The sequence below is a fragment of the Meleagris gallopavo genome, chromosome 3, assembly GCF_905368555.1.
Source record: "Meleagris gallopavo chromosome 3, MGAL_WU_HG_1.1, whole genome shotgun sequence".
Lineage (NCBI taxonomy): Eukaryota > Metazoa > Chordata > Aves > Galliformes > Phasianidae > Meleagris > Meleagris gallopavo.
Window position 1 is genome coordinate 3,231,687 of NC_139406.1, and position 13,793 is coordinate 3,245,479.

Below are 13,793 nucleotides of genomic sequence, written 5' to 3' on the forward strand. Positions count from 1 at the left end.
CCCCAGCTCTAGACCCATCCTGTGCCCCGCTTCCATGACTTCTGACATACTGCATTTGCCAGTTCCCCCACACTTCAGAAAGAGATGGTGCTTGAAAAGGGTCCAGCACTCAGTAATGGAACCCTACAGGAATAATTCAGTGACGTTATGAAGACATCAAAGTATTCAAACAGAAGGGTGGAACTTCATTGTTTTGATTTTGTAAATGTCAGTACAGAGTAAGCTGAGCAAGTTGCCAGCTTTGCAATATGGTGACAAAAAGAGCTGTGCAGGAACACGGCTGCTTTTTTTTCCTTTTCAAAACTAATAGTGGTTCTGCATGAAATGGTGCCTTCTCATAGGTCAGAGATTTAGCACTGCTGTCTGGTGCACATCACTGGGGAAACACTTCACTTGGAACGGGTTGACACTTGAGAACGGACAGCATGTTTGCTATTGCTTCTTCTGCCATCATGTGGGTGGCTTGAACTGTTGCAGTTCCAATATGCGGGGTTATGATGATGTTATCTAATTTCAGCAAAGGATGATTTCTGCAAGAAACAGCAAGGACAACGTATTACACCCGCAAGAAGCAGAAAGAACAGAATGGATATCACACGTTCAATTAATTCTTCTGCTAGTTGCTGAGATCAGAACCTCAGGAAACAGCAATGGCACTGATATAAAGGGGCCACGTACACAGGATTGGCAGAAAACGTTGGAAAATTTCCTTACCCATTTCTCCATCCTCTCTACTAGCCTTGGTGCCTTGCTTGGCACTCATGTTGACTTGAAAATGCGGCATGGCAGAAGAGCTGGTCATCAACTTAGGATTGCGCAAGATAAAATGTGGGTATGCTCTTAAACAGCGAGAGACTCCCCGCAGAGATCAAGGTCATGAGCACACTTCTGCTCAGCATTTTACAAGTTCCAGAGTAATAGAATGAATGCAAGTTATTCTACCTTGGCAGAGGCTCAGGGTATGTCACATCCAGAGCAGCAGCCTTAATAGTCTTATTCTGGAGAGCTTCCACCAGTGCGTCTTGATCAATAACTGCACCTGCATTGAAATGGTATGTTTCTTCCACAACAAGTCAGTGAACATGTTTTTTTCACCTGGGAGTGGGGAAAGGTCTCAGGGCCCCGAGGGAAATAAATCCAAAGATCTACGTCTTGTTAGAAAGTAAAATGCCTTTCTAGTAACCATCAACCAAACAAAACAAAGAGAGACTTTATTAGCCTTCACCACGGAGCCATAACTACTTCTGGGAGATATGCCTACCTCGGCTGATGTTTATAAGAGTGGCTGTGGGTTTCATCAGCCCCAGCTCCTTTTTCCCAATCAGTTTTTTAGTCTCAGGTGTCAGGTTCACAACCAGCATAACAAAGTCAGATTGCTGCAGCAAGTCTTCCATCCCACTGTAGCAGGCACCAACGGCCTGCTCCTCCTCCTTGCTCCTGAAGGGAAAATGCACACCTAGTTTGACACAACTCTTCTGAACTGTTCTTAACAGTCAACAAATCAGTCAATCAATCCTAAGCATCATCTCAATCAGCATAGATATTAAGAGGTTTGAAGCCAGGATAAAGGAAGAGACATTGCTATGTACCAGTGAATCATAGAATCATAGAATGGCCTGGGCTGAAAAGGACCACAATGATCATCCAGTTTCAACTGCCCTGAGTCCCACGAGTCTCTGGCCAACCACCAGACAGGTTGCCCAGAGCCACATCCAGCCTGGCCTTGAATGCCTCCAGGGATGGGGCATCTACAACCTGTTCCCATGTGTCACCACCCTCTGTGTGAGTCAAAGTGGCAGAAGGGAGGAGAGAGGGTAGTAGTTCGGAGAGGCCAAGAGGGCAGAGGAGTGGCAGGACCCTGGAGGACTGATGTAAATGTGAAAGCAAAGCACACAGGTGGTATTAGGTATAGGAGGATGGGTATGCAGAAGGTCTCTCATTCTTCCCTCCTGCTGATGTATCTGTACAGTCCCCATCAACTCTCTCTCTGCCTGACTTGCCAGTTAGAACTCACGATGGAAAAGGAAGGAAGGGGAAGCAAAAAAAGGGAACGATAAAACCAAGTGAGGATCTTTGCCATTGAGGTGATGAGTGAACCGGCTGGGCTGAAGGAAGGAGTGACAGCCCGGATGACTAGGGACCTTGCCAGAAGCCTGAGAGAAGATTCTGGCAGGACTGAGTCTGGCTTGCTTGGCTTACATCTTCAGAAAAGTTAGCATCACCCTTCCTTCAAACCTGCCAATAGCTGAGAAGGGAGGAACGAGGATGGGGAGGTGAACGGAAGCTGCTTCCCAAGGGGAGAAGCAGGGAACCAAGGAGAGCAGTGGAGGCACACTGGCGGTGATCCTCATGTTGCTTAAAGCTGTTGCCAGCACCTAGGAAGAATGGGGACATGGGCCAGAGCTGTGGTTTCCATTTCTGCCCCTGGACCAGTTCCACACAGTAAACGAATGTTTTTACCTGCGGTTCCTGTTGTGGTACAGGATCTTCATTTCAAAGGCTCTGGCTCTCTGAGCCACTTTATAGCCGATTCTGCCCATCCCAATGATCCCAAGAGTCGCCCTGGTAACTTCAACTCCCAGCCAATCAGCAGCAAAATAGTTAGTGTCTGGAGAAACTGCTATCTGGGAGCCTGAACGGAAAAACATGCTAAACAGGTATGAACTGATGACAAATTCAGGTCAAAACAGAGGGGAAAAGTTTCTCACTGTCTTAGTAGTTGGTTTCTGGAACACCCCTTACAGAACATCCTAAATAATTTTAAGGGGATGGGGGTGGCTGTTTTTAGACAGTGTAACAGTCAGGACTGGAAGCAGTGACACAGAAGAGATTCTTGATGGTGGTATTCTGCTGAGAGGGATTACCACCTTAGGGATATAACGTTTCTGTGTCTGTGATATTTTCTTTGAAATTCAAAAACAGCTCCTGGGGCATTTACCACCCCACAAGCACTGCCTTCACTTTATTTTTTCTGTGCCGGGAGTAAAACTCCCCATCTACCTCCTGGATCTCAACACAGTCCAGTCATACCTCTTGAAGGGGGTGAAGTTATACTGCAGAGTCTAGCTTGGCCAGCGATCTCATTAAGCCTTTATAATGTTGGACTTCAACTTAATAAAAGAAGGTCCAACCTCTACTGCTGTACCAACATCTGCCTCCAGCACGGTGGGGCAATGTAATGAATTAGGAGGCATTACTTTTGGAGCAGCACTCAACATGCTCTCATAATTTCTGCTCCAGCAATGGGGACGTGGCCATCTCCAAATGCCATGTACCTATTGTACAACTATTAGAAAGTACAGAAAAAGGAAACAGAAAAGCAGTGCCATTTTTATTTGGATGCATTTTCATTTTCATTCAGTTTTCCAGCTATAAGCAACACTCTAAGTGAACATCCAGATAGAACTACGCCCCACACATTATTCTAAGCAGTATCATACATGACTTCAAAGCACATAATTGAGACAAACGTCTTACTCTTGTCACTGTTGCCTTGAGAAGAGGTGGGATTGAGACAAATAGAGGCCTCTGAAAAAGAGAGTTCTCAGAACACTGTTTTCTTGCAAAAGCATCCCAACTACTGATTCTGACAGATCCTCTCTAATATAGCAAGGTGAGATATGCCAAAGAAGCAGATAAGATCGAATGAGATGTAAAACATTACCTTCCACAAGTCTTCTTGCAGACGCCAGCATTAGGGCCATTCCCATGTCTGCTGTTGAGTCAGCAACAGCGTGTGGGGTGTTAGTCACTTTTACACCAAAGTTAGAAATCATTTTCAAGTTTAAGTGATCCACTCCAACACCAGAGTTTCCAATGACTTTTAAATTAGGCAGGCTTTCTAGAAGCTCCTGGTCGATAGTTGGCCTGGTCTCAGACACAAAAATGGATTGGATTTTTTTCCCCATTTCTTTTTTGTTTTCAAGAAGTTCTTTCACAGTGATAATGCAAAAGTGTTTCTTCAGAAGCGCCACAAGGCTTTCAGGCACACCATGAGTTCCTCCAATATCCATAATCAGAAGACCTGGCAACTCTTGTTCTGCCATGACCTGCAGTGGAGGAATAGAAGAAGTACGCTGCTGTTTAGGAGAATGTCACTCAAGCAGTGATGGTGTGGCCATCATTTAAATTCACACCTGTGAATCAGGAAATTAATGGCACTTCACAGTCCTTTTAATGATACAGCACAAATTCACAATCACTTGGGACTAGCGTGGCCTTACATTAGAAAATGGTCCGATACCTCCATTAAGCACCGGATTACGCTGCAACACCAAGGTACAGTCATCTTCTCGGATCTAAATCCGGTTCAGGATCTACAAGGTACTCTCAGGTAGCTTCTTTTCAGTCCAGAAACTCTACCGCTTTCATACCAATCTGGCAGCTTCTTGGCCTAACTCACAAATTGATGTATCACCAAGGGTGGTACATAACTGCTGCTAGGAAGTTACTCCAAGTTGCTTGCCTATGAGTTATGTTTGGTGAAGCTGCAGGCTGTGTTGGGAGCCAGAGGTTCAGACAGGTCTGACAAACCTACCTGACTTGGAAGGGGTTAGGTCTAAAAAAACCTGCCCAATGAAGGACCATTCTTGTACGGCTACTACACTGCTTGCTCTCACTGTTTTAAACCGCTGCATCCGAACGTATAGCCTCTGAAATTTAGCATTACACGTCAGTCTTTTGCACATCCATGCCTTCAGGCTGAACCGGGGGGAAGAGTGCTAAAGGCTAAGGCCCGCTGGCAACACAGCCCTTCCACACTAGAGCTTTCCCCTTGCCCAGGCAGTTTTGAGCCCGCTCCTGCCTGCAACAGCCCACGCAAATCTATCATATTCTGCAATAAGACAAAGGCTCCTCAGATAGCCACAACTTAAGGGGTGAAACTGCAGCCCTTACTGACAATCATGGCCCTCATTGACAAAAACGGAAGCAGAAGATTTGCTACCTATCTTAGGAATATTCTGGTCTGATTTCCTATGATTCTGTTTCTTGCACTCCACTCACACATCTGGGTCTTTGTCCCATATACTGTACCCTAGATTTGGGTTGTGCTGAATGAATCTGCACCGCTCTTCCACAGCAGTATTCTGATTAATTCCGGGCCTGCTGTGGCAGGCAGAACTTTCCTGCTGTTCCTGTCCTCTCATGCAAGCCTTCAGAATTCAGCACTGGGACAAACAACGTACTGTAAGTTTCTGAAAAGCTGTGATTACCCTTCTCCTGAGCAAACTCAAACTTAATTCAGCTGCATCTATTAAATGATTACGGTCTCAACAACTGTCATATATATTTATATGTCATTATTTATTGCCATAAGCTGAAGTCTTTTGAAATCTACCGGCCCCAGATGGTTGGGAAAATACTGCCAATGTTCCCATTTGTAGTCTGTTTATTTCTTGGAGTAACATACAACATGATACTGACCTTAGAAGAAAAAATTAGAAAGAACACACAGACAGAAAGGCAAGACAATGTCATTGTGACAGTGTTATTCAGCATCTCGATTACCAGAACTTGATGATACTTCAGCAACTGTGACTGAACAGCAACTAAACCTTATGCAGTTACACAACAGAAAACTGCCTGGACAATGGATACGATCAAGTGACTGAGATAAGCAAGTAAGACAGAACTGCATTACATCATTTGCCTTCTTCACCGTGATGAAAGCATCACCATCATTGTGACGCTCAGAGTCAGACCCACATTTATTTCAGAAGCACCTTCTAAACTTCACAAACAGAAAGACAATTCATGGGGAAGCCACAAAGCAGTGCAGCAAGAGTTGATTCAGCCTTAAACAGTTCAGCTTGTCCACAAAAAGAAAAAAAAAAAAAAAAAAAGGCTATGTTCCATGTAATTACTCTGCTCATTACTGTGGACATGCGGAAAAATTCACAATTTCATCCACATTTGTTGTGCACAGGAACTGTTTGCAGTGTTGCTTCAAAAGCAAGGGTTCTGCAAGTACAAAGTACGATCTTAAGAAATGATATTGCTAGCAACAGCATAAATACAGTTAAAGGAATGCTGCAAAGTGAAGGAGGCTTTCCAGATAGTAACCTTGGTTTGAGGAGCACGCAGTGCTCTCATGGACCACTATCTGTACTTGTCTTGTGCCTCTGTCTAAAAGCCACGCTTTTCCTGTCACACCAAAGTCCATAAGAAGGGATAGCTGGATGAATACCTTTAAAAGCCAAATTTGTCTGGTCAACCATCAAGTGAATAGATTTTAACAAATCCAATGTTTTGCTCCTGAGCACAATTATTCAGATGTTGGATGTCCTGTCTAATGGGCTAAATGTATCACCTGTTCAGGATATGACAATTTTGATTTTCTTTCTCCACATTTTCTCTTTGCATAAAATGATCTGCTTCCACACGTGTATACATCCACAACCACTTGTAACACATTAACAGACTGTATGTATACTGATATCAAGTCCTTGCACTGAAAATTTTGAATATGTGACTCAGATTGAGACAAACAGGCGAATAAACAGACCCGCTCATAGGTATTAACTTCAGTGCTGGTGTTTTCCTCAACTAGCCGTATTTCTTTCCACTTACTTACTTTCATAGCCACTGACTGGCACTGCTGTATCTCTTTGGACTTAGCCACATCATAGCAAAATAAACCTCCTATTTTTCCCTATCTTTGTTTTAAAATGAAGTTAATAAAGTACATCACCCAGAATAAACTCCTCCCACTTACTTATCTACAGAAGAAAACTGATTACCTCAATAATAACCAAAGAATTAGCCTGGAGTGGTTCCTTACTGTTGATGCCTCTTTTACCAACAGAGCTCATTGCTCCTGGAGGAATCAGCAACATGTAACTTCCTCGTGTTTGCAACACAGCCCCTGTTACCTGCTGCAACCTCTGAGTCAAGGCCAATCACATGCGACTCAGCTGCTAATGCCAGAACCTCCTCTCATAGAAATTTGAGCAATCCACTGCTATAAGCACTTGTTTAACTCTTGCTCTCCCTGACTGTTTTTGTCTGGAGGACAAAGGACTGCTAAAGTTTCTGAAAGCTTTCAGTGAAATCCATTGCAAGTGGCACAGAACTCCAACACTGGAGCTAGTGGTCCAGTTCCAAGGATCAGAGAGAGTTTCCAGATGCCCTTCGCAGAAAAGAAGAAATACATCTCCCAGAAGACTTTGCTATTCCGTTCCCATTTTCTGTTCAGAGGGAAAGATGAAACTGCTGGGGAGTCACGAGACTGCCCTTCTTTTACTACTTGTCACTGCGGTGCGTGCTGCCCAGCCACTTGGCCTTCAGCATTACAGTAAGTAATGCCTTTGGTTTGGGACACTCATTTATCAGCTTCAATTCCAATGGCATTATACTGCCTTATCACACTTTTCCGCTATCATAGCTAGTAAATTAGTTTTCTCCCTTAGCCCGTCGCTGTTTTGTTTTCAGGCCCATCTCCCCACCTTTTCACTCTCCCCCTCCCCCCTATCTTGGGCCACGGGTCCCATTCAGTTACAGAACCGGGCCAAAGCGAGTCAGAGCCGTAACAGCCCGGAACGGCCCATCTCAGCAGTCAAGTCAATTGTGAAACCCAGCACCGCCAAGGGAAGCATCGTGCTTTAATTATGGAAATGTCATCCGGAATATTTACCCCGGGGTGTTCGAGCACCGTCCTTTCAGCCGCCCCGCCGATTTCCGCTGCCGCCCGGCCCCTCCCCTCGGCTGGCCGCACAGCCCCACGCTGCGGATGACGCGTGGATAACACGTTGGCCGCCTGCCGCACGGGCGGCACGACGCGCCCGCCCAAGCGGGCCGCTAGCGGGCGAGAAGGGGCTTCGGGGACACCGAGCGGCCGGCGCCTCGCCTCTGCACCGGGAGCGTCTGCCTGGCCCGAACCGGCAAGAAACTCCCACGGGCGCCGCCGTAGCCCTCCCCCCACCCGCGCTGCCTTCAACTCCTCCGCCGCGTCCTACGTGACTACAGCCTGCGCCCCACCAGCCCCAACGCGTGCGACTGCTGCGGTGCAAACAGCCCGGCCCGGCCCAGCTCAGCCCAGCCCATTCCATCCCATTCTATTCCCTCCCCTCCCCGCCCCTCGGAAGAAACCGCAGTGGCGGCATCAGAGCGGAAGTTGCTGTCGCTCCGACTGTTGCGTCACTTCCGCTGCGCCTTGGGCGGTCTCGCGCGGCCGGGTCCCGCCGAGAGAAGGCCGAGAAGGACGGGGCGGGGGCCTCGGGGTGCGGAGGGTGACGCGACCCGAGCCGGGGGCTGCGGGATACCGGTGCGGGAGGGGCGGCGGCCTGAGCGAACGGGCCGGCTGGGCTCTCGTCTCAGCCGCAGGCCGCTCCTTGTCGCCCCGCAGGCCGCCGCCGCCCGCCCGCCCGCCCTCCCGCCAGGATGTCGTACATGCTGCCTCACCTCCACAACGGCTGGCAGGTGGACCAGGCCATCCTGTCGGAGGAGGATCGAGTGGTGGTCATCCGCTTCGGGCACGACTGGGATCCGACGTGCATGAAAATGGACGAGGTTTTGTACAGCATCGCCGAGAAGGTAAGGCGGAGACGAGGGGACGCCTTCTGCGCGTGCCGAGCGTTCTGTGCGGCGTAAGGCGGGCCCTAACCTGGCTTCTGGAGACGTGAGCTCGCGGGAAAGCGCGCTTTCGCGAGCGTCTCCCGAAGCCTCTGCCTGCCCTGGTCTTTATGCCGTTTGATGTGCTGCAGAGCACTGCGAGCTCTGAACCCGGAACCGTTCCCACTGTGTCGTTTCGTGGATGTCAGCGTTCAGACAGAGGCAGTGCTGGATAGTAGGACTGCTGTGAGTGAGCTTCACAGTAGGAACACATAAAATCACAGGACATCCCCGGCTGGGAAAGGATCCACAAAGGTCCGAAGTGAGTGGTCCATCCATCGAATCCATTTTTCTCCAATTTGGTGACCAGGATGTTATGCAGGACAGTGTCAAATGCTTTGCACAAGTCCAGGTAGATGACATCAGTTGCTCTTCCTTTATCCACTGATGCTGTAGCTCCATCATAAAAGGCCACCAAGATTGTCAAGCATGATTTGTCCTTGATGAAGCCACGTTGGTTACCACCAATCACCTCATCTTTATTTTCTACGTACCTTAGTAGGTTCTTGCCAGGCAGAGGTGAGACTGGCTGACCTGTTGCCTGGATCTTCTTTATTTCCCTTCTTGAAAATGAGAATAGTGTTTCCCCTTCTCCAATCAGTGGGAACTTCACCAGCCTGCCATGACCTTTCAAATATGATAGAAAGTGGCTTGGCAACTTCATCCGCCAGCTCCCTCAGAACCATGGACAGATCTCATTGGGTCCCATAATTGCATTGCGCACCTTCAAGTCCTTTAGATGACCTTGTACCTGATCTTCACTTACAGTGGGCAGATGTTCCTTCTCCCAGTTCTTAACCTTTGCTTTCTGCAACTTGGGCGATGCAGCCGATGTTGAAAACTGAGGCAGAAAAGTCACTGAGTACCTTTCTCCATATCCCTCGTGACCAGATATCTATTTTCCTTCCAGAGAGGGCCCACATCTTCTGTAGCCTTCCTTTTATTGTTGATATACCTGTAGAAATCCTTATTCTTCCCCTTTATGTCCCTGGCTAGATTTAATTCTGTCTGGGTTTTAGCTTTCCTGACCTATCTCTGGCTGCTCAAACAAGTTCTTTGTAGTTGTCTCAGGTAACCCTTTCTTGCTTCTGCTCCCTATAGACTTTTTTTTTCTTTTTTTTTCACCCAATTAAGTCCAGGAGTCCCTTGTTCATCCACAGAGGCCTGCTGGCGTTCTTGTCCATCTTCCTCGGGATGTGCTATTCTGGATTTGGAGGGCATGGTCCTTGAATACTGATCAGCTTTCTTGGACCCCTCTTCCCTCCAGGGCTTTATCCCATGTCACCATTCCACCTGGAAGAAGTGGAAGTCCAGAGCAGCAACCTTGCTGCACATCCTCTTTGAAGCCCTAGGGATCTTGAAGTCCACCAGCGTTACACTCTGCAGGCATGCTCACGTCTATTACTGTTCCTGCTTGTTCCCCATGCTCTGTGCATTAGTGTTACAGACATTTGAGTTGGACTCCCACTGAGGCTGATTTACCAATTGGGAGTTCCCTTGTCTTGCACCTCAGGTGCTGTTTTGCTGGCCTGTGATCTGGCTCCAGGCCCAGGGCATCCATTACTGCTGTCAGCCTCAAAGTGCAATGGGTTGAGGATCCCTTCCCTGACAAGTGCTCCTGACTAAATTGGAAAGAGATTGCCAGAGATGGTGTTCCCCCTTCTGGGGATGAATGAACCCCATCTGTCCCCAGCAGACCAGCTTCTCAAAGCCAGTTCCATGGCATTAAGTAGCCCTTAACCACGTGTTGACTTTTCTCAATTCTATTAGCCCTTTCCTTCCCCATCCCTTTAACAAGGAAGACTGATGAAAAGGCTGCCTGTGCTCCTACGTCCTCCAGTGCTGCTTTTAAGTCCTTCTAGTCCCCCTGCTACCCTTGAGGGTGCTCACAGCTGCCTCGCTGGTGTCATGGGTGCCTACGTGAAACGGCAGCAGCAGGCAGTAGTCAGTGGGACGTACAAGGTATGGCAACCTCTCTATCAAATCCTTGATGCAGGCCCCTGGCAAACAGCAGACCTCTCTAGGTAGAGGATCAGGAAGACAAATGGCTCTCTATTCCTCAGAAGAGAATCATCCCCCACTGTCACCCATTGCTTTCTCTTAGTTGTGGTAGTTATGCAAAAGGGAGCTGGTCTGGCTGCCTTACTCAGTTCTGAGGGTTTACCTGTTAAGTAAGTTTCAGTCTGTAGACCTGAGAAGCAGTTCTGCAGAGGCACCTCAGGCTTTGAGGCAGGCTTCTTACTTCTGTTAGTCTTTGTCTTGGTAAATGCCTGGCCAAACTGTTAGCAGTAACAAAATCGTTAGTTGTAAGCAATGCATTTAGCAGAGTAATGTTAAATTTACAGGGGAGAAGAGAAAAATACCTAAACTTACAGAATACTTGGAACTAAAAAATGTCAGTAATAACAACAGACCTAGAAGTTCCTGCTTCACTGTTTTTGCAGCCTTTCAATTCAATAAGGCAGGTCTGCTAGGCTTCTTGGACTTGAATTGCTGCAGAAGCTATTTTCAGTACCTTTATTTTTTTTCCTGCAGTTTCCTTATCCATAGGACATCTAAACATAAAAACAGACAAAAAAAACCCTCACTTTGTCTAGAAACTTGCTAGGCAAATTAGAAGATGTAATCTTCGTTCTGGCCTCAGATTTCCTTAGCTGCTGTGAATGCTTTGGGCCACCAGCTACCATTGCAAGACTTATTTTTTCTAGGAAGTTGAAGTCGTAAGGAAAAAAACAGTTTCACCTCCACCAGAACTGTAAAGAAACTTTGTGCCATTGTTGCTGTTCCTCCCAGTTTTTGGTCATGCTGCTGTGGTAATCTGATTTGTAGGAATGCAAGAAATTAGTAGGAATGATATTGCTAATGAAGACTTTCAGGAAGGAGAAATGAGAATTATCTGGTATATGATTTTTTCCTCTGTGTTTCCTGTTTACCAGCTGATTGTGGTCTTCTGTGATTCTATTTACCAAAGTGTGACCAAGGATCTACAGCATCTGTACGTTAAAGGTCTACCTGATGCTAAGGGTCCAGCATGTACCTGTTTTATGGGCTCGAGCCAGTTTTGAATTCAGAGTGAACAGTCCTCTCTCTCTAGCTCTGAGGTCCACTTTGGACATCATACAAGGCTTTGGGCAGCCACCCTGTCATCGGTTCCTCTTCTTTAGATGAGTAGCTTGCTTTCTTTTATTCATATGTAGGAGAGAAGAAGGATTCAGTTAATGTCTAAGATACTTGGATTATGGTGGTAACTTGTGTGTGTGCAAAGGCGATTTGAGTGAAATGGCTCTTTGAAGTGAGTTTCCTTAAATGACTTGGCTAAGACTTGAGCAAGGTACCTAAGTTTCAGAAGGTAAGCTAAAGCATTCCTGAACTGTGATTCTCGTTTCTAAAATGAAAACTTCAGATTACTTTTTGAAACCCACCTTTCGCCCCCTAAGGCTAAGCAGAGAGGAACACCAGTGGGTTCTTAGTAGAACTGTTCATTTTGAACATTCTTATAAGTTCTTAGATATCTTTCATGTGAAATTGAAATGGCCACGAATGGCTCTAGGTAGAAAACAAGAATGTGAAGCTATTTTTTTTCAGGATTTAAGACATTAACTATGAAAGGAAAGTGCTACACCTTTGTTTGGTTGATCCTGAGTGATTTGTGCATGGCCAGGCCTCTTAGCTGGCAAGAGCCTCTGCCGTGGTAGTGCAGGGCAGGACATGGGCTTCATTACGAGCTGTCCCTGTCTGCATTATGAGTGGCTGCATGTGGTCCACAGGTTGCACATGTCTGATATATTGCTTTTGTATTTTCTTTTTCCTTCTCCTTAGGTAAAGAACTTTGCTGTTATTTATCTTGTGGATATCACTGAAGTACCAGACTTCAACAAGATGTATGAGTTGTATGATCCCTGCACAGTCATGTTTTTCTTCAGGTACACAGTGGTTCTAGAATATAATTTAACTGAATGTGTTTTAGTACAGTGACTCAGTAGAACTACAGATCCATATCAGCATACTGGTGGTTACATAGCTGTTGTTCTAGAAAAGTGTAAACTCTTACCAGGGAGTGTAACGACAGGACAAGGGGTAAAAATTTTAAAATAAAGTAGTAGATTTAGATGAGATGTTAGAAGGAAATTCTTTACTCAGAGAGTGGTGAGGTGCTGGTTTATCAAAGAAGTTGTGGGTGCTGGAGGTGTTCAGTGCTGGGCTGGATGCAGTTTGGGGCAACCTGATCTAGGGGTAAGCAGCCCTGCCCACAGCAAGGGGGTTGAAACTTTCTTTGGAGCTTCTCTGCAAACCTTTTTCTGTTTAAACATTTATTTTGAAACCTACAAAGCATTCTTGAAGGGAGGGGATTCATGAAGGTTTGAGGTTTTTTTGGGTGGGCAGAAGGGGGTGGATTTTTTTATTTCTTTTTTTCAATTATTGTTATGCTATTAACCTGTGTGTTTTCTTTTCTCCCTTTAAAGGAATAAACACATCATGATTGATTTAGGTACAGGTAATAACAACAAGATCAACTGGGCAATGGAAGATAAACAGGAGATGATTGACATTATAGAAACTGTTTATAGAGGAGCCCGCAAAGGTCGAGGTTTAGTGGTATCACCAAAAGATTATTCTACTAAATACAGATACTGACATTTTGTTGGGGCTGTGCTTTTCTTTTTTAACCCTTTCTCCACTTAAATTTATTTTTCTGTATGTGTGTACATACATATGCATATTAAAAAAGAAATAATCAGTCTTTCAATGTTGAGCGTGTTTTTTAATTATTTTAATCATTTAAAAACTTTGGATTCCATTTGGAAAAGGAAAGGACACAAAGCCTCAAACTGTATGACTGCAGTAGTGTTCGGGGCTTTTTTCTTGTTGTTCTTTAAGACTTTACTTTCAGTTGTTCTTTTGATATGATGTATTTTTGTACAAAAAAAGCCTGTTTGTAGAAAAACATTTCAGCTGTCTGTTTAGTTCTGTGTTGTGGTTTAATCCAGCATGTGGCTATGCACCCCACAGTTATTTCCAGTCATTGCCAGTAGGAGGGCAGAGAGAATTAAGGAGAAAAAAAAAAAGTAGAACTCACGGCTTGAGATTAAAGTATTTACTGAGCTAGACGAAAGGATAATAACATGTTATATATATTATAATATATGTGAATGTATTTAACAAGCAATGCACAAGTTGTTGTA

General features: G+C 45.7%; 3 protein-coding genes across 5 annotated transcripts in view; 1 reads left to right on the forward strand and 2 right to left on the reverse strand.

Annotated features, from left to right (window-relative positions):
* Window positions 1-7,768, reverse strand: part of LOC100544702 (uncharacterized) — a 19,132-nt gene extending 11,364 nt beyond the window's left edge. Inside the window, exon 1 of the mRNA XM_085220061.1 lies at window positions 7,634-7,768. The gene's annotated coding sequence lies outside the window, so the exon portion shown is untranslated. The remainder of the gene's footprint in view (window positions 1-7,633) is intronic.
* LOC100542520 (uncharacterized) lies at window positions 165-8,534 on the reverse strand. 3 transcript variants are annotated; one of them, XM_031552717.2, is made up of 6 exons: window positions 8,401-8,534; window positions 3,665-4,049; window positions 2,461-2,632; window positions 1,262-1,437; window positions 943-1,039; window positions 165-530 (listed from the first exon to the last, which is right to left on the reverse strand). In XM_031552717.2, the coding sequence occupies exons 2-6, from the start codon at window positions 4,044-4,046 to the stop codon at window positions 374-376; spliced, it is 984 nt and encodes a 327-aa protein (XP_031408577.1). In that variant the 5' UTR covers window positions 4,047-4,049; window positions 8,401-8,534; the 3' UTR covers window positions 165-373. The 3 variants fall into 3 exon arrangements, with proteins under 3 accessions (XP_031408577.1, XP_010706570.1, XP_010706569.1); XM_010708268.3 differs by lacking the exon at window positions 8,401-8,534 and adding an exon at window positions 7,634-7,766; XM_010708267.4 differs by lacking the exon at window positions 8,401-8,534 and adding an exon at window positions 6,741-7,443.
* Window positions 8,076-13,357, forward strand: TXNL4A (thioredoxin like 4A). Its single transcript, XM_085220066.1, has 4 exons — window positions 8,076-8,219; window positions 8,345-8,532; window positions 12,430-12,533; window positions 13,074-13,357. Exons 2-4 carry the CDS (start codon window positions 8,380-8,382, stop codon window positions 13,243-13,245), a joined length of 429 nt encoding a protein of 142 aa, XP_085076192.1. The 5' UTR covers window positions 8,076-8,219; window positions 8,345-8,379; the 3' UTR covers window positions 13,246-13,357.
* Window positions 13,358-13,793: the final 436 nt, after the last annotated feature.

Coding starts and splice junctions, on each gene's coding strand:
- LOC100542520 (XM_010708267.4), bottom strand. CDS start 6,836: ATGTTGCTGATTCCTCCAGGAGCAATGAGCTCTGTTGGTAAAAGAGGC. Junction 4,050..6,740: donor ATTCTTTGGTTATTATTGAG/GTAATCAGTTTT, acceptor CCTCCACTGCAG/GTCATGGCAGAACAAGAGTT. Junction 1,438..2,460: donor TACCACAACAGGAACCGCAG/GTAAAAACATTC, acceptor TTTTCCCTTCAG/GAGCAAGGAGGAGGAGCAGG.
- TXNL4A (XM_085220066.1), top strand. CDS start 8,380: ATGTCGTACATGCTGCCTCACCTCCACAACGGCTGGCAGGTGGACCAG. Junction 8,533..12,429: donor TGTACAGCATCGCCGAGAAG/GTAAGGCGGAGA, acceptor CCTTCTCCTTAG/GTAAAGAACTTTGCTGTTAT. Junction 12,534..13,073: donor ACAGTCATGTTTTTCTTCAG/GTACACAGTGGT, acceptor CTCCCTTTAAAG/GAATAAACACATCATGATTG.